Raw genomic sequence first — 20,723 nt, forward strand, 5'->3', positions numbered from 1 at the left:
TAATTTTTGGCCTCCGATGGCCAAATTAGCCGCGCTTGCGCAGTCCGGGTCTTCAGCAGTCTTCTATGGAGCCGCTCGTGCCAGAGAGCGGCTCCGTGTAGCTCCGCCCCGTCACGTGCCGATTCCAGCCAATCAGGAGGCTGGAATCGGCAGTGGACCGCACAGAAGAGCTGCGGTCCACGGAGGCAGAGGATCCCGGCGGCCATCTTCAGAAGGTGAGTATGAAGACGCCGGACCGCCGGGATTCAGGTAAGCGCTGTGCGGGTGGTTTTTTTAACCCCTGCATCGGGGTTGTCTCGCGCCGAACGGGGGGGGGGGGTTTAAAAAAAAAAAAACCCGTTTCGGCGCGGGACATCTCCTTTAACTAAAATGATTGCAACAGGCCCCCTTCCAGCATTAGAGCCTAGCAAATCCAATCAAAGCTGAAGAGGCTCCAAGTCTAAAGCACCCGATTCCTCACTTATCAATACTTTAGACATTTCATTATGATATTTTAAAAGCCTTATATAGAATAATAACTGTTATTGTTAGCCGTTTAGCCTTTCACGACCCCCGGTGACCCTAAGGCCTCATGTCCACGGGGAAAATCGGGCCCGCTACGGATTCTACATGTAGAATCTGCAGCGGGTCCCTCCTGCCCCGCGGACATGAGCGCTAAAAAGGAGAATAAATGACAATAAACTCACCTCCCATCCGCTCCGTTTCTTCTCTTCGCGGCGGCGTCATCTTCTCTCGTCGCGGCCGGATCTTCATTCTTCAGCTCGGCGGATGTGCACGATGACGTCGGTGACGTGCCCCGCGCATGCGCCGGGCCGAAGCAAAATGATCCGGCCGCGGCTGAGAGAGGATGGCGCGGCGCCGAAGAGAAGAACCGGAGCAGGTAAGTAAAATGTGATTTTTGTGTCCCGCGGATCCGGACGGCTTCCGTAGGCTTCAATAGAAGCCCGCGGGAGCCGTCCCCGCGGAAGACCCGCATGAAAATGGAGCATGGTCCAGATTTTTTCATGCTCCATTTTTTTTAAAATCACTTTTATTGACGATCCACGGGTATTTATCTACCCGCGGGTGGTCAATGCATCCCTATGGGGTGCGGATCCGCGCGCGGGAGAAGAGTTAAAATCCGCTGCGGATTTTAATTCTTCTTTTCCCCGTGGACATGAGCCCTAAAGGCAAGCTCCCTTCATGTTTTTCGGTTTTGCACTGCTTCTTTCAGTTGTGCGATTTCCATGCCAGTATCAGCTCTGACAGTATCAGCCATCACGTCCTTTGGCGGTCGGGTCTTTTTTTGCCACTGATCTGTCCAAGCATTATAGATTTTTCTAGCGGCTCTGCTCTCATTACATGGCCAAAATCCGTGAGCTTGCTCATCTAGTACGATACACACCCTTCTCCTTCTTGGATTTAAAATTGAAATCAATATAAATCGGCAACCTGGGAGATAACAGCATGGAGAGAAATGTAAGATATGGGATTTTAAAAAGTCAAATGTAGCGTGTATATCTCTATGAGACATTTTTGACACTGCAAACAAAAAAAATCATCAAAATCTACATGCTGGTTTTCGGCCATGCATCTTGTACAGGTGTAGCCCAAATTTTCAGTGTGTGTTATTTATGAGCCACGTGGCTGAAAACCAGTTTGCAAAACCGCAAGAATTGTCAACTTAGTCCCTGAGCCAAGAATATATTGTAGGACTGTCTCTGGGCACTACCATAAAGAGACTCTTGAACTTCCGTAGACTCCCTGTATGGACATTTACTACAATGTATTGTGGGTTTTCCTTTTTCCTAACCTCTCTCTAGAGCACCACAACCTATATGGTTATAATGGCAGTCGGAACAGTTATATTCTCACATGTACTCTATGGCTGTATAATGAGAACATTTAATAGCATCCTTGCGCTAACAGATATAATCAGAGGCGTAACTTAGAAGCCCGTGGGCCCCAATGCAAAACCTGTAACAGGGCCCCCAACTATAATGCTTTATTCATATGACTGGGCTCCCTATATGGAGAAGAGAGGCCTTATGGGCCCCCAAAGGCTCCTGGGCCGGGTGCAACCACATCCCCTATAGTTACGCCCCTGGATATAATGTCTCTAATCACATAGAGGAAACTTGTCAGAAAACCACCTGCAGAAAAAGCCTTGCTGCCGCCAAGCTTGAGTAACACAAGATACACTTGGGCAGATGTATCAATGTATTTACGCCCCTGCACCAGTTTTCTTGTCTTGTATGAATGAGTCTAAAAATGTGGGTAGCATTTAAAATGTTATTACCTTTTCCTTGCAAAACCTTAATAAAAATGTATGGTGTAAAAAAGAATAAGCGTGTATGGCACCCACAGTTTAGACTCATTCATTCAAGACTGGCAAAGTGGTGCAGGGGCGTAAATACATTGGTACAAAGCAAGGCAATTCTCTTTCTACATCATACTTTTTTAGTAAGGTTTTACAAGGAAACAATAATAAGTAATTTCATAATGAATTCAAACAAACTCATTTATCAAGTTTTTTTCTCTACTCCATGTTGATAAATTGGGGGGATGCTCTGAAAGAACAGTGCACTGATTATATGGTGTGCAGGTATTTAGAAATCATTGCCATTGTATTATATAGGTCTGGGATATCAGGAAAAGGGATCTTGTGTTCTTTTTTTTTAATTTAGGTCCTATGACTGCCTCTATCCATTGATGTAGAAGGACTTTAAAAGGGGTTGTCCAATTGTTAACTACAGATGGACTATCCTCAGGATAAGTCATCAAGAGTAGGCAGCCAGGGGTCCGTTGCAAGGGAACTCCAACGATCAGCTATTCTCTGGATTGGTGCTCTCACTGCAGTGGCCAGACTTGGTATTACACCCAATCATTTAAGTGTGAACCTAGTTTGCTGTACAAAGCCAGACTACTGCAGTAGGAACGGGGTTGTCTTCTTCCAGCAGAAATCAGCTCAATATATGAGCCAACCGACCCAGAGAACAGCTGATTGTCGGCCGTCCTGGACGACTGACCCTCCCCAATCTACTATTGATGGGATATCCTGAGTACACTCAATCAATAGTTTACAAACTGGACAAGCCGTTTAATACTGCATCTGCTTATTAACCTGTTCCTATGCCTTTTGTGCCTATTAAATGAGGAATGCATCACAGAAGGGGAAATCAAGAATTAAAAACAATCACAGAAAAATGGCCGTTACTTACTGACTGAGGGGTGCATATAGATGCATCCTCTCACCATGCAGGTAGCTGACTACCAAATGGAGGAGCCAATAACACCTGTGCAGGACACCGATAAGACAACCACTCACACTGCCTCTTAATAATGAGGGGGGTGGATGATTGGTGTAAACTCCCACACATAGTGGATACAGGGTGCCAGACCATTCTGATATATGTAGTTCACCATGCAGACCAGCAACCTATTAATGATGCCATAATAATTCGGCGTTGTCTTCTTCCAGCAGAAATCAGCTCAATACATGAGCCCACCAACACAGAGAACAGCTGATTGTCGGCCATCCTGGACGACTGACCCTCGCCAATCTACTATTGATGGGATATCCTGAGGACATTCAATCAATAGTTTACAAACTAGACAAGGCCTTTAATACGGCATCTGCTTATTAACGTGTCCCTATTAGAGATGAGCGAACGTGTTCGGCTCCGCCCCTTTTCGCCCGAACACCGAACTTTGCGAGCAATTCCGTGCTCGGGCGAAAAAAGTTCGGGGGTCGCCGTGGCAGCGCGGGGGGGGGGGGGGGTGCGGCGGGGAGTGGGGGGGAGAGGGAGAGAGAGAGGGTTCCCCCCTGTTCCCCGCTGCTGCCGCCCGCGCCGCCGCGCCTCTCCCCGCCCCCCGGCGCCCCCCGAAGCTTTACGCGCGGACACTGAAGTCCTCGGCAAAGCCGGTGTCCGGGTGCGGAAGTGTTCATTAAGAACACGTTCGCTCATCTCTAGTCCCTATGCCTTTTGTGCCTACTAAATGAGGGAGATTCACCAGAATTTCATTGCAGACTGTAAAAAAAAATGGAGTACATGGAGCGTACCTCAACAGTTTGAAAAATATTAGTAGTAAATGCATGGCTAAAAGGAGTTGCAAAGAGTGCTAATTTATTAACAATAGGCACCTTTTTTTGAGCACAAATGATTGATGCATGTGTATACCAGCCATGGGATGTAAGAGGGTGTCTGTGACCGGTTTCACATCTGCGTTGGAACCTCCAGCTGGTATTTTGAACCGGACGTGACTGAACCCCCAGACGGAGGTTCTCTCCCAGATCCAGCTCTATATACCGGAAGAAAACCCGCTGCAAGCAGTGCTTTTTCTTCCTTCCAAGAGCCAGGCAGCTGGGTGGAAAGCGGACGAACCGCATTATAGACAATGGGGTCTGTCCAGAGCTGGAGCTGTTTGGATTCCCCTTTCCTGCTCCCTAGATAGAAGCAGTATCTCAAACGCAGGTATGAAAGCACCCTAAATGCCTAGCCAGCTGGGCTGGTTATATTGTATGCATGTGCCGTTTTGATAAAGTATGTTGTCAAATCTTAAATGCATGCATGTTATTGATTAATCTGCACCTCTGCAGGCAAGATTCTGCATTTTCTGTGATGTTAAAAGGAATGTGTCATCAGAATAAGGACCTATTATATAAATCACAATTTTGTATTAAACATTTTTTAAGAATGTTTGGTGGTTTTCTTTTTAACTATCAGTCACAATCCGTATTAAAAAAAAGAAATCCTAGAATCCTGCATTTTTTCCACTGACCACAGAGCCTAATACTAATTGGTTACATCTTGTTGTGTACAGAAAGCTTTGCAGCAGTCATCTCAGTAAAGTCACAGGCTGGATAAAGCCTCATTTATATGGGATGATTATCACTCAAAATTAGCACAAACAAGGTCTTTTGAGCGATAATCGTTGCGTGTAAATGCTACCATCGTTCGCTTTTCGGCCAAATAATGATTTTATGTTGAGTTTAAAATCCATCATTTGGCCGGGCAGCTGATAGCAGGGACCACACGCTGTGATTCTCCACAGGAGCGCTGGTAATATTGTATTGAGCTGCAGTGCTGTGGGAGAACAAAAGGAGCTGAATGTAGATAACAGACCACCTGCTGTTATCTGCATACAGCAAAGGGAGCCTAATTTACATGGAAATGAAGCTAATAAGCTACTAATGAGCATTAGCGCCCATTAGCAGCTTATGCAAAATGATCAAACTGTCATTTTCCCGATCTTTTGAATGAATTTTGCGTGATCATCTTTGTGTGTAAATGGGGCTTTACACTAGGAGGTAACACCTATATGTAGATTTCACAGGATCCACCATTCACAAGAGGTGATGAGCTGTGACTATTTATTTCCCCTGCCTGGAAAATAACCACCTCACAGATCACAGAAAATAACCTCCACTTATCTTCAGGGTAGGCAATCATTAGTAGATTGGTAAAGGTCTGCTGCTTGGGATGCCCACCCTGTAGGCCAAAGAAAATAACCTCCGAATAGGACACAGAGCATGTCTAGAACAGTCTCCCATATAAGTCAATGGGTCAGCTCCTGTCCATTGTGTGCATGGCCCATGAGGCTGCTGTAAAGCATCTCCCTAAATGCTGTACATGCAGCTCAGGAAAGATGGCCGACCCCAAGTTATGTATAGACAGTGGAATAAAAAAATTCTACAATCAGAACATAAAAACAGATTAGAAAGATTGAAAATGTTTAATTATCTGGTTTTAATTAATACAAGGCAATTTGGGTGATATAGTCCCTTTAAATATTTTTTTTCTGAATTATTGATTTTATATAAATTTTGTGCTCTCTGTGCCGAAAACTATATAAAATGAATGTACTGTGGTCCGTCTCTTTGGCGGTCCAGCGCCACAGTATTGGAAAGGTGGCGTCATCCAGTCAGAAGACCAGGTGACGTCCCGTAAACCTGTCACATGGGCTTCTACATAGGCAGGTTTACAGAACCTCGATTACGTCCTTGTCTGGTCTCCTATTGGCTGCAGTGGGTATGTGGGAAAACAACCAGGTAACTGCCACAGCACTTGTAAAATAGAAGACCAGCACAGCGGCAGGGTAGCAGAGCACAGAGGGATTTAAAGATTCTGTTTTATTTATTTTTTTACTTGGAAAACCCCTTCAAGACCGGTGACACAAAAGCGTACTACACCTGCATTTATTCATCTATAATATGGATTTCCTATGATGCCCTGGGCTCAGACTGGGCCACTCACTCATCCATATTACAGATGTATAAATATGGCTGTTCAGAATGAAATACATTTTCTAGAATCTTGTAAATGTGCTCACGGTAAATATTGTACATTGGACAGTACGAGCCTGCCCCTTGTGGTACATCAGTATGTATATTTTAATAAAGAAGAAATACAATTAATTTATATACAAGATAGATTTTGAGCTGAAATACAATGCCTAGAGATTTAATGATGTCATAGTACAAACACCAATAAGCATTGGCATATTAGCAAACAGATGCAGATGACCCTTCCAGGACCTCTCCATATCACTGTTCACCCTGGGACACATATGATCAACTAGCTGATATACCCGGGTTTCCCCGAGTTAATTGATACAGATGTTTACCTGTTTGCACGGAAAAGTTTATGAAGTTAAGGTTACTTTAGAGGAACCAAGGAATAAAATATGTATACACATAGAGGAGTGTTAGATTCTCCCCTGGCTGCATGTACCAATGTCCCTCTGTAGAATATGCCACCCCTCCCATTCTCCTCATTTAGGACTTAAAGAATGCTAGCGCCAAATTTCACGCTTGCACAACACCGGGAAGTTAAATTGCATTGGGGTGCACTTACTTTTGCAATTAGCATTAATTAATCGAGTTGTGACACCTTAACTTTTCCTATATAGGACCTAAAGAATGGTCGTGCCACATTTCATGTTTGTACGACACCGTGAAGTTACATTAAATAGGGGTGCCAATACTTTTGCACTTAGAATTGAATGATCAACCGCTTTACTTTTCCTATTTAGGACCAAAAGAATGGTTGTGCCAAATTTCATGTTTGCATGACACTGGGAAGTTAGAGAATTAGATTAGGTACATTACATAGGGGTGCCAATACTTTTGCACTTGGCATTGAATAATCAACTTGTGACCCCTTTACTTTTCCTATTTAGGACCTTAGGAATGGTCCTGTCAAATTTTATGTTTGAACGGCATCGGAAAGTTAGAGAATTAGTGCTAAGTCAGTGAGGGCTTTCAACTATATATATATATATATATATAAATTAATTAGTATCCCCCTCTCAGATGGCCTCACCGTGGCTTCGTGCAGTAGCTGTATATTTTTTGAACAAGAACATCTTACTTAACGGGATTGTCTAGCTTTAAAATATTGATGGCTAATCTTCAGGATATGCGATGATTGGTAGATCAGTGAGGGTCTGCTGCTTGGGATGCCCACCGATCAGCTATTCTTGAGGACAATGTGCTCATGCACATGGCTGATGTGTGCAGGGAGCAGACGGCTCCATGCACAGTACAGTGGCTCAGGTTGGTATTTCAGGCAAACCTCCCATTCATTTCGAAAGAAAATTTTAATGTAATCCCAACCCAGTCCACTGCAGTAAGGACGGAGCTGTCTGCTTCTTGCACATATCATCTCCATGGACAAGCACAGCAACTTTCTTTTCTGATTGCTCTAGCTTGCTTATAAATAAGTATACATACTACATAAAACCGAACACTTGAATTGCTTTGTTTGCTTGGTGCTAGTTGGGAACAGATGACATATAGAGAATCTAAGTCAGTAAATGTCAATGGGCATGAAACAACTGAGCAAACCCTATGTTGGATATATTGTGCACCAATCATTCATAGAATCAAAGGGAATCTCTCACCATAAAAAACTGTACTATTGTATAATGTGTGGATGGCTGAAAAGATGCAGATTCCAAGGATGTCAGTCTCACACTAATTTCGAAAATCACTTTCAATCCTCTACACTAAAAGCTTGCAAACACTCCAATCCCTGTATGCTAATGAACCATTTAGTCTTGCTATACTCTTTTGCCCCTTTTCTACAAAGCAGATCAGAGTGTGGACAGGGAGGAAAGCATCCAAGTCTTCAGGGAGGGCAGATCACGCAAGCTGTACTGTATCAGAGTGTAGATCGTGAGGAACAGGAGGGGTGTTGTCTCTCCTTAGGGAGAGCGCCCAGAAGGTTTATGGAGACATCTACAATGGTGAGAATGTCGGGAGGGGCATCGTAAAATATGCAAATAAGGAAGATGGAACAATACCTCTGCAGCGCCACCTATTGGATGGCAGCATTCATTCAAATCAATGTAAAACTTTTTAAGCAAGCCTTTGAAATGTTGATTGGGAGTAGGGAACCATGCCAGAAAACCATACACAGACAACTGTTTCGGGATAACACATGGAAGTCTTAAGAGGGAGGAGGTTAATCACACAATCTAAAGTATCACTGTACAGAGAAGGGAGAGCACCTATGGCAGAATCACACACTCATCAGCATCATTGTTAGCATTGGGAAAAGGAGATTATAAATAGGCTAAAGAAGGTGAAAGCAATACAGAAATTAAACTGTGCTTTTATATGAGAGGTAGTGAGGGCAGCAGCATCCAAAAGATACAGATCTCACATCCAGCAAATATTACAGGGAGGAACCCACAAGAAAAAAGTCTGAAAGTAAGAGCAAGTTACAAACTGAATATTAGAGGGTTGGAAAATGAAGAGTGCATCCTGAAACTTAGTGCAACTTGGTAAACTCCAGGTAACCACTAATACAGGGGCGTAACTATAGGGGATGCAGGGGATGCGGTTGCACCCGGGCCCAGGAGCCTTAGGGGGCCCATAAGTCCTCTCTTCTCCATATAGGGAGCCCAGTACTATGAATAAAGCATTATAGTTGGGGGCCCCGTTCCAGGTTTTGCATTGGGGCCCAGGAGCTTCAAGTTACACCTCTGCACTAATATATGTGCTTGCTATCCATGTAAAAGGTGTCCATGCACGGACTATGAAACTCTTGTAAAGTGAAGTTTGGCGCTCACCACAGCCATGAAGTGTACTCAGTGTCAGTCAACATACCGTAGACTTTATGAACTTATACCACAAGAAAATGTGTTTCTACACTGAACACCATGACTTGGCTGGGTCGTTCCAGTAACACACTGCCCACTAGATTAAAGCAAGGGGGGCATTTAATTTATTGAAGGTTTGTCAGTTTCACGTTTTTTATTGTATTGATTTCTTTTCAACCTACTAAAGTGAATACTAGTATTATCCTGTATAAAGTGCAGCAGGGTGTCAGGAGGTGTAGCATATATTTTATAAGGTCTTAGGACAATATTTTGGAAAGATCTGTCACATATAAAGTAGGCAGATAATATAGGAGTTGAACTGACAGTAGCTATGACATGTCTTCTGTTCATTCAACAAACTGAAGTATCTGAAGGAGGTTATGCAGCCAATACAACAACTACAGAAATGTGATTTCAAATCAAGGCTGAACCCTGCTGCTCAGGCACAGTGAAGGTGGCAAGCGCATGTTTAAAGGGATTGTCTACGATTAGAAAAATATGGCTGCCTTCTTCCACAAGTTGTTCCAAGATATTCCAGCATTACAGATTGCATATGAAGCCATACCTGTGGCGTGGCTTGATAAATTGTCTGTCAGATTGTGGTTAGAGATGAGCGAGCGTACTCGTTAAGGGAAATTACTCGAGGGAGTATCCCCATTTTTGAGTACATGCCTGCTTGCCCGAAAAGATTCAGGGGCCGGCAGCAGGGGAGACCGGGGGAAAATGGGTGGGGGATCTCTCTCTCTCTCTTCTCCCCCCTGCTCACTCCTGCAACTCACCGCTCACCCCCACTGGCCCCCGAATCTTTTCGGACGAGCAGGCATGTACTCGAAAATGGCGATACTCGAGTAATTTGCCTTAACGAGTACGCTCACTCATCTCTAATTGTGGTATAATGTAATACTATGGGCTCAGATGGAATACACCCAAGGGTTCTAAGGGAACTAAGTGACATGATAGCTAGACCGCTATTTCTTATATTTATGGACACCATCAAGACCAGGGTTATACCATTGGATTGGCGAATTGCCAATGTGGTTTCAATACACAAAAAGGGATCCAAAAGAGAGCCTGGTAACTACAGGCCGGTAAGTCTCACTTCAATAGTTGGAAAAAATTTTGAGGGGTTTCTGAGAGATGCCATCCTAGAATACCTCAAGGAAAACACCGGTATAACTCCTCATCAGCATGGGTTCATAAGGGGTCGATCATGTCAGACCAATCTGATCAGCTTCTACAATGACATAAGTTCTGGATTTCTCTAAAGAATTTGACGCCTTGCCGCATAATAGGTTGATATGTAAAATGAGGCAGCTCGGTCTTGGCGATAACGTGTGTATCTGGGTTAAGAAGTGGCTCAGAGGTAGAAAGCAGAGGATGATAATAAATGGCTCATACTCTGATTGGGCCACTGTTGCTAGCAGGGTGCCACAGGGTTCAGTACTAGGCCCCATTCTGTTCAATATATTTATCAACAACCTGATAGAGGGACTGCACAGTAAAATATCAATATTTTCAGATGACACAAAATTATATAAGATAATTAATACAACGGAGGACAAGGTACGGCTACAAAAAGACCTAGACAAGCTGGGGGCTAGGGTAAAAAATGGCAAATAAAGTTCGATATTGATAAATGTAAGGTTATGCACATGGGCAGGAGAAACGGATGTCACCAATATACACTAAATGGGGTACTGCTAGGGAAAAGTGAGATGGAAAATGACCTGGGGCTACTAGAGGATTGTAGATTTAAATGGAGCAATCAGTGCCAGTCAGCAGCTGCAAAAGCTAATAAAGTCTTGGGATGCATTAAAATAGGTATAGGGGCGAGGGACGAGAACATTATTCTTCCACTATATAAGGCACTAGTCAGGCCCCACATGGAATACTGTGTACAGTTCTGGACATCAGTGCTCAGGAAAGATGTTACAGTGCTGGAGGGGGTTCAAAGATGGGCAACTAAATTAATAAATGGAATGAGAGGACTGGAATACCCAGAGAGGCTATCAACATTGGGATTATTTACCCTGGAAAAAAGACACCTAACGGGCGACCAAATAACTGTATAAATACATTAGGGGACTATACAAGGATCTCTCCTATGATCTGTTTATACCCAGGACTGCGATGGTAACAAGAGGACATCCTCTACGTCTAGAAGAAAGCAGGTTTCATCACCAACACAGAAGGGGGTTCTTTACTGCAAAAGCAGTGAGACTGTGGAACTCTCTGCCTGAGGACGTAGTAATGGTAAAATCCATAGAGAAGTTTAAGTGGGGACTAGATGTCTTTCTAGAGCGTAATGATATTACAGGATATAGACATTAGGTGACCGGCGGGTTGTTGACCCAGGTCTTACATTCAGGTAGGAACTGTGAAACTTTGATCCAGGGATTATTCTGACTGTCGTTATAGAGTCGGTAAGGAATTTTCCCCCTGAATCGGATAACTGGCTTCTGCCTCGTTGGGATTTTTTGCCTTCCTCTGGATCAACAAGAGGGTCGAAACAGGCTGAACTAGATGAACATTGTCTTCATTCAGCCTAACATACTATGTTACATACAAACTTTTATTAACTAATAAGCGTATGAATCCATGAAATCATTCCATTTTTCTATCCAACCCTTGCCATATTTCTCTGGGAGAGAATATTGCACAATACAGAGGGACTATATAGGGACACAGAGTACACATAACTCTGTCATGTGTATAAGGCATAAGCTACTTTTATATGGGAATATTATCGCCCGAATTCTTGCTGGAGACAGCGAATTCGGCTGATAACCGTCCCGTGTACACGTAGCCATCGACAGGGCACTGAACGAGAAATCACTGACTTGTAGGAGTTGCTTGGTTTTTAACAAAACTAAAGTCCAGACAACTGTTGGGCCCTATATACAGGAGCCACTCAATGTTTGAGGGACTCCCGTTTACTATGAATAGAGGCAGGTGTCTGGAATCTTCCCCAACCCACTCTGCCTCCATTCATTTGAACGACTACCATTCCTGTGTAAGCACAGGAGCGATAGTCGGGTGACAGTCATCCCTTGTATATGGACCTTTAGTATGTATGGCAGCTCTAAACTATTATTCTGTTGGAGAAAAACATACAAAAGAAAAAATGTATCAGTGTTCAGGGTGCATTACGAAAATGTGTAAGGATGCTGAATGTTAATGTCAATGGTGAGCAAACTCTTTGCTTGACTCCCGAAACACACTGCATGTGTCCTGTTCATTTGCAGTAAAAGCCCTTGACTTTATGGATTGCTGCTGGTAGACGCCTTCCTAATACATTGCAGATGGGTTACGGATTTTGGATTATTCTTAAGTGGACCTGGAAGAGGGTAGGCAGCATCTTTTGCTATCCCCTCTCAGAAGTGAATATCATTGATATTAACATTCAGTATCTTTACACATTACCGTTAGCCATCGCATTGCTTCATCGAGCAAGAAGCATGTTGGAGCTCTGAAGCGCAGCGGGAGGGACCTAGACCGAGCCTGCTAAGTATAAGACATTCCCCAAAAATAAGACCTAGTGCCTCTTTTGGTGCAAAAATGTATATAACACTCGGTCTTATTTTTGAGGAAACATGGTACTTGTCGCGTGATGCCAATCCTCAAGCACAACCCCTGGCATGTATAGGAGCTAGAGATGAGCAAGCACCCAAATGCCCGGGTCCGCGTTATTTGAGTCGAGCTTTTCGTAAAATTCGAGAGCTCTACTCGAGTAACGAACCCCATTGACTACAATGGGAGACTCGAGCATTTTTGTATGTAGAACGCATGGTCCCGAGCTTGTGTTTTGTTTTTTTCTTGGTTTGTGTCTCCCTCTCCCTCTTCCCCTCCCCCTCCCCCTCTCCCTCCCCCTCTCTCTCTCTCCCTCCTCCTCCCTTTCAGACCAAAAATTTTCAAATGACGCGCGCTGCATCACAGCAGGGAGGGGCAAACACAGGCACGTCACAGCGGGGAGGAGCCAAAAGCTGGGGCGGGGTCGAACGGGATTTGATGCTCGTTCGAGTAATGAGCACCATCGAGTACGCTAATACTCGAACGAGTATCAAGCTCGCCAGAGTATGTTCGCGTAATACAGGCCAAAGATAGAACATGCAATTTTTTTTGTGCTCGCATTTCACACGGCTCGTGTGAGCGGCAACATGGGGATCTATGGGGGACTGGTACAGCGTACTAAGCGTGCAAAAACTGCACGCATAATACGCAATGACCATACGTTTATGTGAGACAGCCCTAATTCTGAAGTCCCATGGGCTGAAATTAGAAATGTGAAACAGGCCTGCCCAATGCATTGTATTTTTACACGAAGTATCTTATTGCAGAGCACATTGAAAGGCCTAGAGATGAATTGGCTTGACGTAATTTTCCGAATCAGTTTATTAAATAATTAAGTAACACAAGCAAATAAAAACAAGTTTAAACACATAGAGAAAATTCTTTACAAAAAGATGAACAAGAAAACCAGCTCTCCTGCATAGTGAGGATGCTTGCCTTACAGGTAGAGCCCGGAAGACGGCTAATGCGGGAACAGAGATATGAAAGACGTCTTGGCAGTAACTGCAAAGCAGGTAATTTAGCAGTGAACAATAAAACAACAAAAGGAAATATAGTAATATGGTTGTCAGGTAGCCCATCGTATGCTGGCCTATATCCAGGAGGTGTGTCTCATAAGAGTCTATTGAAACAAATATTGGAAGACTGTGTCGTAATCCTAAACTTAGGTGTGTCCTCTGCACTTTATATATACCTCCCATTTACAACTAGCAACACATGTGACACCACACTGCAACAGAAGACATCCGAGGAGGAAATCATCAAACCACAAGGTATGCGGAATGATATTTCCCTTTAGTCATAGATAGCATGGCATTGTTTTCAATGAACTAGTATGAAAAACTTATCTGAGGGACTATATAGTATCATATATTACAAATAATAACAGAAGAAAATATATTGTATAGGGTAATAAAACTGTATTCATAGATGTCTAGAGAACTAGTCACCCATTGCAGACCAAGTACATACCACTTATTATAAAGAGTTGCAATACACAGTGACTAACCCAACATACATTTATTTAGACTGGTCATTAATATTAGAGGTGAAAGGAAAAGGGTATTAGTTAAATTAATAATTTGGGCAAAGTTGATACTCTGGATTATGTTGGAGGGGCAATAGATGACCTGCATTTTCCCTTTGGTGGTCTTTGAATCCCTGTGTCATGCCACGACCACTTAGGCTATGCACTAGATGTAACACAATGAATGACTTCTTGCCCAAGGAGTTCTCTAAGACCAGGGTAGAACTACGTTGCGAAGTGAGTCATCGCGTGGTTTAACTTTCCCCTGCTTGAGTCACACGTTAAATGGATGCCAACTGCAAATAGCATCTAAGCTGCACCACAATGCAACTTAGGCTTTATTTGTCTAGTACAGAAACGGAAACCTTCGCAAGATGAAATTTAGTGCATTCCTATCCTAGCACACCATCATGTCAATGTCCAGAACCGTGAAGTTTTTTCACAAACTGCTTACAATGCTGTAAAGTAACAAAAAGTAGTCATACTCATCCTACCAATCCCCTGCTGCTCCTGTGCCAACACTTTCTGGGTCCCCCATTGGTCTCAGTTTACTGGGTTCCGGGGGCGATGTGGTGTGTTAACACTACTTAGTTTCCCGCTATAGCCAGTGATTGCAGTAGGTGGAGGACATAGACCATCTGGGAACCTGGGAAGTGTTGGCACAAGAGTAGCAGGGCTTGGTAAGGTCAGAATTACTCATTGTGTTATATTATACCATTGCAAATAATGTAAAAAATATCATGGGTCTGGATACTCCTATTAATGCATATATTTCCATTCTATGAACTCAATGTAGTGTTGCTGCAGCATCTTGGGGTAACATAAAAGAATTGAACAACTGGCAATATCTGGGTTATCATAGGAAAGCAGGACTTCTGTAGCCCTAGTCTAAAACTGTATCACTAACCTTTTACCTTGCTGGACTTGGCAAAGGGACATCAAATTGAAATGATCTCCTGGTACAAGTGCAGCAAAGTTTAACATAACTTTTAATATCCTATAACTTTCTGTGCCGCAGTTTGCTCACCCTTTAATATGTTATAACTTTCTGTGCCGCAGTTTGCTCACCCTTTAATATGTTATAACTTTCTGTGCCCCAGTTTGCTTACCCTTTAATATCTTATAACTTTCTGTGCCCCAGTTTGCTCACCCTTTAATATCCTATAACTTTCTGTGCCCCAGTTTGCTCACCCTTTAATATCCTATAACTTTCTGTGCCCCAGTTTGCTCACCCGTTACATTATTTACAAAGGCTTTTTTGTGTTAAGATAAAAGAACACTAGCTTTCTAAAAGCTTAAGATAACTTGTTGAAGAAAGTTTTCACAGACAAATTAAACTCTGCTACATCTGGAATGTGACAAATATGTGAAACATTCACATTGTGGAAGTTTGGAACCACTAATTTCCCAAATGAAAGTACTCTGTGATTTTTGTTGGAAAACGCTCTTTTGCCAAAAAGGTTATAGAAATGTCTGAGGAGTGACAAAGGGGTGTACGTGAAAATTCACTGATGGTTCAAGATCACAATCTTTGCCAATGTGATCTCCTCACATGCATCTTCTCACATCTCAGAAGAGGATTTCGATTGTAATTTCCCTTAAGGCTCCATCTGGCATAATTAAGGGGTCTTTCCAAGATAAATCTTTTCTTTAAAATCAGGTCCCTCATATGTAAAAATAATAAATCATCTCATACTCACTGAGCTCTATAATTGGCTGCAGCAGCCTGTGACATCCTGTACACAGGCTGCTGCAGCCTGTAAACTATACATCATAACGTAGACCCAGAACTGCTGACAGAGAGAGAGGAGTATGAGCTGGTTTGTTTTACACATGGGGACCTGATTTTAAAGAAAAGAAAACCTCTATAGGCATTCTAATTAAAGGGAACCTGTCATGACCTATGCGCCCCATAAACTGAGATTATGGGCTTATAGGACAGGGGGCACCGAGTCTGTATGTGACTTTCCTACTCATTTGCTTTCCTGTTTCCTTACTGTTCCCTTGTGTGGCCGGCAATCAGTGCCTTGAGTGGACTCTTTCTCTTCATTGCGCATGAATACACTGTCCTCTCATTAAAGACAGTGTGTGTGCACAAGTCTGCAATAAAGAGACGAGTAATCACAATACACGGAGCATCGGATTTGCTGTTGGACTGCAAGGGAACACATAGGCTGATGAGTATGAAAGTCACAACCCTGAACTCAGCTCAGCATTTTGTCTCATGAACCCATAATCTTACTTTATGAGGGACATAGGATATGACAAGTTCCCTTTAATGCCAACATTTTTCGTATTCGTAGATGCTGATATCCTACATCATTTACAATCAGTTATATTAATTATGTCATGCTTTCATTTTTCATAAATAGCACATCATGAAGTTGAAAACGTTTGCCCTACTTACTGCGGTGACCCTTCTGCTCTCACAAATTCTCCTGGTGGAAGGTAATAAGCAAAAAGAAGGAAAAAAGGACAGACAGAAAGGGGCAGGTAAAGAAGAAAAGCAAAAATCTCCCACTCAGAATAAAGAAAAAGAGAGAGGATCTAAAGGTGGGAGAGCCTCTCTTAAAGGAAAATTTCTCAGTAAAGACAAAGCAGAATGCATCTGGTCTGTATCTGGAACGGAGACTGTGACTTTAAATGTTGAATGTACTAAAGGAGACACAAAAGTATCCTGCGCTTATGGAGGAAACCCTACAGGATGCCCAAACTATGCTGCAAATCAGAAGTCTTACTGGAAGCAAATCACTCGGGCTCTGAAAAAGAAGAACATTTGCCAGGACCAAAAAGCTGTCCTAAAGTCTAAGGAATGCAAGAACGGACCACCCGAGGCACACCTAAGGTATCTCCCTTCTAATGTGCCAGTACCAAACCACGGAAGCAAAATCCATGAACAACCTAAACCAACAACTAAAGTCAACATCACTGAACCGAATAAAGACTGTGAAAAGGACACAGATGTTGAGAGGGAAAAATTAGCCAAAGAGTACTGTGGAGGCTCCTGGAGCTCCCTGTGCTCCTTCTTCTTCTCAATGGTGCAGGACAAAAGTTGTTAAGCTGAAATAATCGATTTTGTTAATATTAAGAATTGTTTTTTATTCCTTTTATTTCTATGTATAAATGCTTCTATATTTAAAATGTTAAAGGCTTATCCAGATTACTTCTCTTCAAATCATATACTGCATACAGCTTGTACAAGATGAATCGACTTTCTAATTTGTGGACTGGTAAAGTTAGTGGAACTGATTCAGCGCTGCAGTACTATGTACGTGACGTTTTATATGTCTTTTGTATGAAATAAAGAATTTTTTTTAAACAATGATTGATTTATATGTAACTTATGTACTAAAAAACGCACATATATATTCACATATATTTATGGGAAAAGGACAAATATAACAGACCTGTCAGCTGCTATAAGGTCTGTGGAGAAGAAGGTGGGGGGTGGGGGGGTTGTTCAACTCAGGTTAGAAAAACTCACCTTCCTCATGGGTGGTGTGAACCGAATTCAGGCTCTCCCACTTTGCAGGCACCACTTTTTTTTAACAAGGTATACGGGAACCAGCCTGAGATTGCCCTTTACTCCTAAAGCAGATTGCAAGCTTGTGTGTATCCGTACAAGCATGTGGCTTCTGAGGGGCCCTTTTCATATTGCATGATAAGTATTCATGTAAGATTCCATTATATAGGAGGAACTGCAATATTAGCAACAAAGGGGATTCATATCTGTAACAAGAGGTTGAAAGAGCATGGACAAGAAAAAACAGCAATCTCAATAGTAGAAAAATCAGGCACTGTAGTGGGGGAGTGCCATGGATGATATGTGCCATTGCCATGGGTTCTATGTGCTGTAAGTGAACTAATCAATATTATAAACATTTTTTATTCTTATTTATTACTTGTTTATATAAATGCCTAAGCCGTCCTTTTTCCTACTGCAAAACAGTAATACCAGGTCATATGCAAGCATTGAGGTTATTCTGCTGGGGCTACTCGTGAGGCAATTTCTATGCAATTATCATGATTTAATGATACTATACATATGTTACATTCACACTTTATTTAAGGGGTATTCCTATCTGATAAAGAGATGGCACATCACTTTATGATTGGTGACAATGGTCTTGAGAAAATAAGGGGCAGCAGCACTGGTGTAGCGCTGTGTCCTCTCCACTCCTTTCCCCCGCACAGCGGTGCTTTCAGCCAACCGGCTGTGCTGAGAACCGCAGCTGGCGCCATTCACTTCAATGGGACCATGCTACAGTTCATTGCATAGTAGGGTGGCCGAAGGGCCACAATGCAGGGAAAACCAGTGAAGGGAACACAGGGCTACATCATTGCTGCAACACTTTCTTCTCAGAATTGGTTGGGGAAACCATCTAGCAATGTGCCTTAACTTTAAAAAATAAGAGTACCCTTTAATATTTTCTGCGACCTCAGAGATGTTTTATACTTTATAAGGTATAACTTAAAGGGGTTGTCCCGCGCCGAAACGGGTTTTTTTAAAATTCAATAGGCCCCCCGTTCGGCGTGAGACAAACACAAGGGATGGGTTAAAAAAAAAAAAGGTTTAGTACTTACCCGAATCCCCGCGCTGCGGCGACTTCTTACTTACCTTACCAAGATGGCCGCCGGGATCTTCACCCACGATGCACCGCGGGTCTTCTCCCATGGTGCAACGTGGGCTCTGTGCGGTCCATTGCCGATTCCAGCCTCCTGATTGGCTGGAATCGGCACACGTGACGGGGCGGAGCTACGAGGACCAGCTCTCCGGCACGAGCGGCCCCATTCACCACGGAGAAGACCGGACTGCGCAAGCGCGTCTAATCGGGCGTTAAGACGCTGAAATTAGACGGCACCATGGCGACGGGGACGCTAGTAACGGAACAGGTAAGTGAATAACTTCTGTATGGCTCATAATTAATGCACGATGTACATTACAAAGTGCATTAATATGGCCATACAGAAGTGCTGAACCCCACTTGCTATCGCGGGACAACCCCTTTAAATGTATACTTGTAAAACCACTTTTAATTGAACCTTCCTACATTTATAAATACATTTTAAAAAGCCCATAAATAACTTGCTTGCTGTACTTTATCATGACTTTATAAATGTGTAACATATTATTGTCTTTGTCTACATTTACAACAAATACATACAGATCCATCAGAAAAAGAAAGGGAAATAAAGTCACGAAAATCTGACTCTTCAGAATCCTGTGTGCGCTCTTTTATGGTTCAAATGATTTTTATTGAGTTTTCCAATGCAAAGACATGTTACAGCATCGTTGGAATAACTGTTGCAATAAAGAATGATGAAGCCTATTTAAACAGAAAGAAAGGAACATATGTTGCCGGGGTCCCTGGGCTTGCCGTCGATGTCCCAATCCGCCTCACACCTATTGGGCCTAGGCTAAGCACCTCCAGGGCCATGGGGCTGGCTTTAGAATATATAAGATACAGGCAAGTAAATGCTGAAACCAAGTACACATAACCAGACAAGGGGCAACATAGGTAGGATAAGGTGGGGGGAAAAGGGGGGGGTCTATGGTCAGAGGTCAGGGGCCCAAGGCCAAGTTTCCGATTATGTAACAGATCTGCCAAACCTAAGAGGATATTGCACCTGTTTGGAGACAAGTTTTTAAGTCTGTGGAGTTCCTAAATAGAATCCACGCCGTCCAAGTGGTAAAGTAGTTTTGGGTGTTACCTTTATCTGTTGCGCTCAGATCCTCCATTCAATTTATATTGTCGAAGGCTTCCAACCACAAGATCCTCATGGGGGGAGAGGAGGACCGGGATCATGGATAGCAGGGCCGCCTCTGGTGAGAGGATCACGCTATCTTTGTAGACTGCGTTATAAAGGCTGATGATATCCTGCCACAGAGGTAGAACCAATGGGCAGGACCACCAAATATGCAAGAAATCGCCTCCCCCACCATGGCATCTCCAGCAGGTGTCCGAGGTCAGGGGGAATATTTTTGCTAGGTGTGCAGGAGTCCTGTACCACCTAGACATGATCTTGTAATTAGTCTCTTGGAATTTAGAGGTGGTCGCCAGTGAGTGTGTTAATGTAAAGGTCTTGTTCCAGACCTCCTCCTGGAAGGGTCTCCCCAAATCTCTCTCCCAGCTCCCAACAAATCCCGGGGGACTGTCGCGTGTCTCCACGGCTAGCAAAAGACTGTACAGTGTGGAGACCCTTGTCGAGCCTGTTGTAGAGGAGACACACATTTGTTCGAACTGGGAGGGGGGGTCTGGAGGAGGGCCATAGGGCCCAGGGACAAGATGAAGTGTCTAATTTGTAAGTACTGGAACCACGCTCTGGCTGAGGGCCCCCCCAACCAGGATCTCGCCCATTGGGCGGACTCCAAGAGTCGATAATACATCCCTGACTCTTAATACCAGGGTGTCCATCTTTGTTAAAAGAGGGGATCCCTCTAGTAGAACGGGAAGGTCGGGGTTCCCCGCCAGTGGTGTTAAGGGGCCACGGCGAGAGACCAAACCCGAACGTGTGGCAAAACCATTCCATGCCTCTAGGA

At 43.4% G+C, this 20,723-nt stretch overlaps 1 protein-coding gene across 2 annotated transcripts; it reads left to right on the plus strand.

Annotated features, from left to right (window-relative positions):
* The first annotated feature begins 13,556 nt into the window (after window positions 1-13,556).
* Window positions 13,557-17,507, plus strand: FGFBP1 (fibroblast growth factor binding protein 1). 2 transcript variants are annotated; one of them, XM_066573257.1, is made up of 2 exons: window positions 13,557-13,670; window positions 16,555-17,507. In XM_066573257.1, the coding sequence occupies exons 1-2, from the start codon at window positions 13,638-13,640 to the stop codon at window positions 17,239-17,241; spliced, it is 720 nt and encodes a 239-aa protein (XP_066429354.1). In that variant the 5' UTR covers window positions 13,557-13,637; the 3' UTR covers window positions 17,242-17,507. The 2 variants fall into 2 exon arrangements, with proteins under 2 accessions (XP_066429354.1, XP_066429355.1); XM_066573258.1 differs by lacking the exon at window positions 13,557-13,670 and adding an exon at window positions 13,786-13,928.
* Window positions 17,508-20,723: the final 3,216 nt, after the last annotated feature.

The sequence above is a fragment of the Eleutherodactylus coqui genome, chromosome 7 (assembly GCF_035609145.1).
Source record: "Eleutherodactylus coqui strain aEleCoq1 chromosome 7, aEleCoq1.hap1, whole genome shotgun sequence".
Taxonomy (NCBI): domain Eukaryota; kingdom Metazoa; phylum Chordata; class Amphibia; order Anura; family Eleutherodactylidae; genus Eleutherodactylus; species Eleutherodactylus coqui.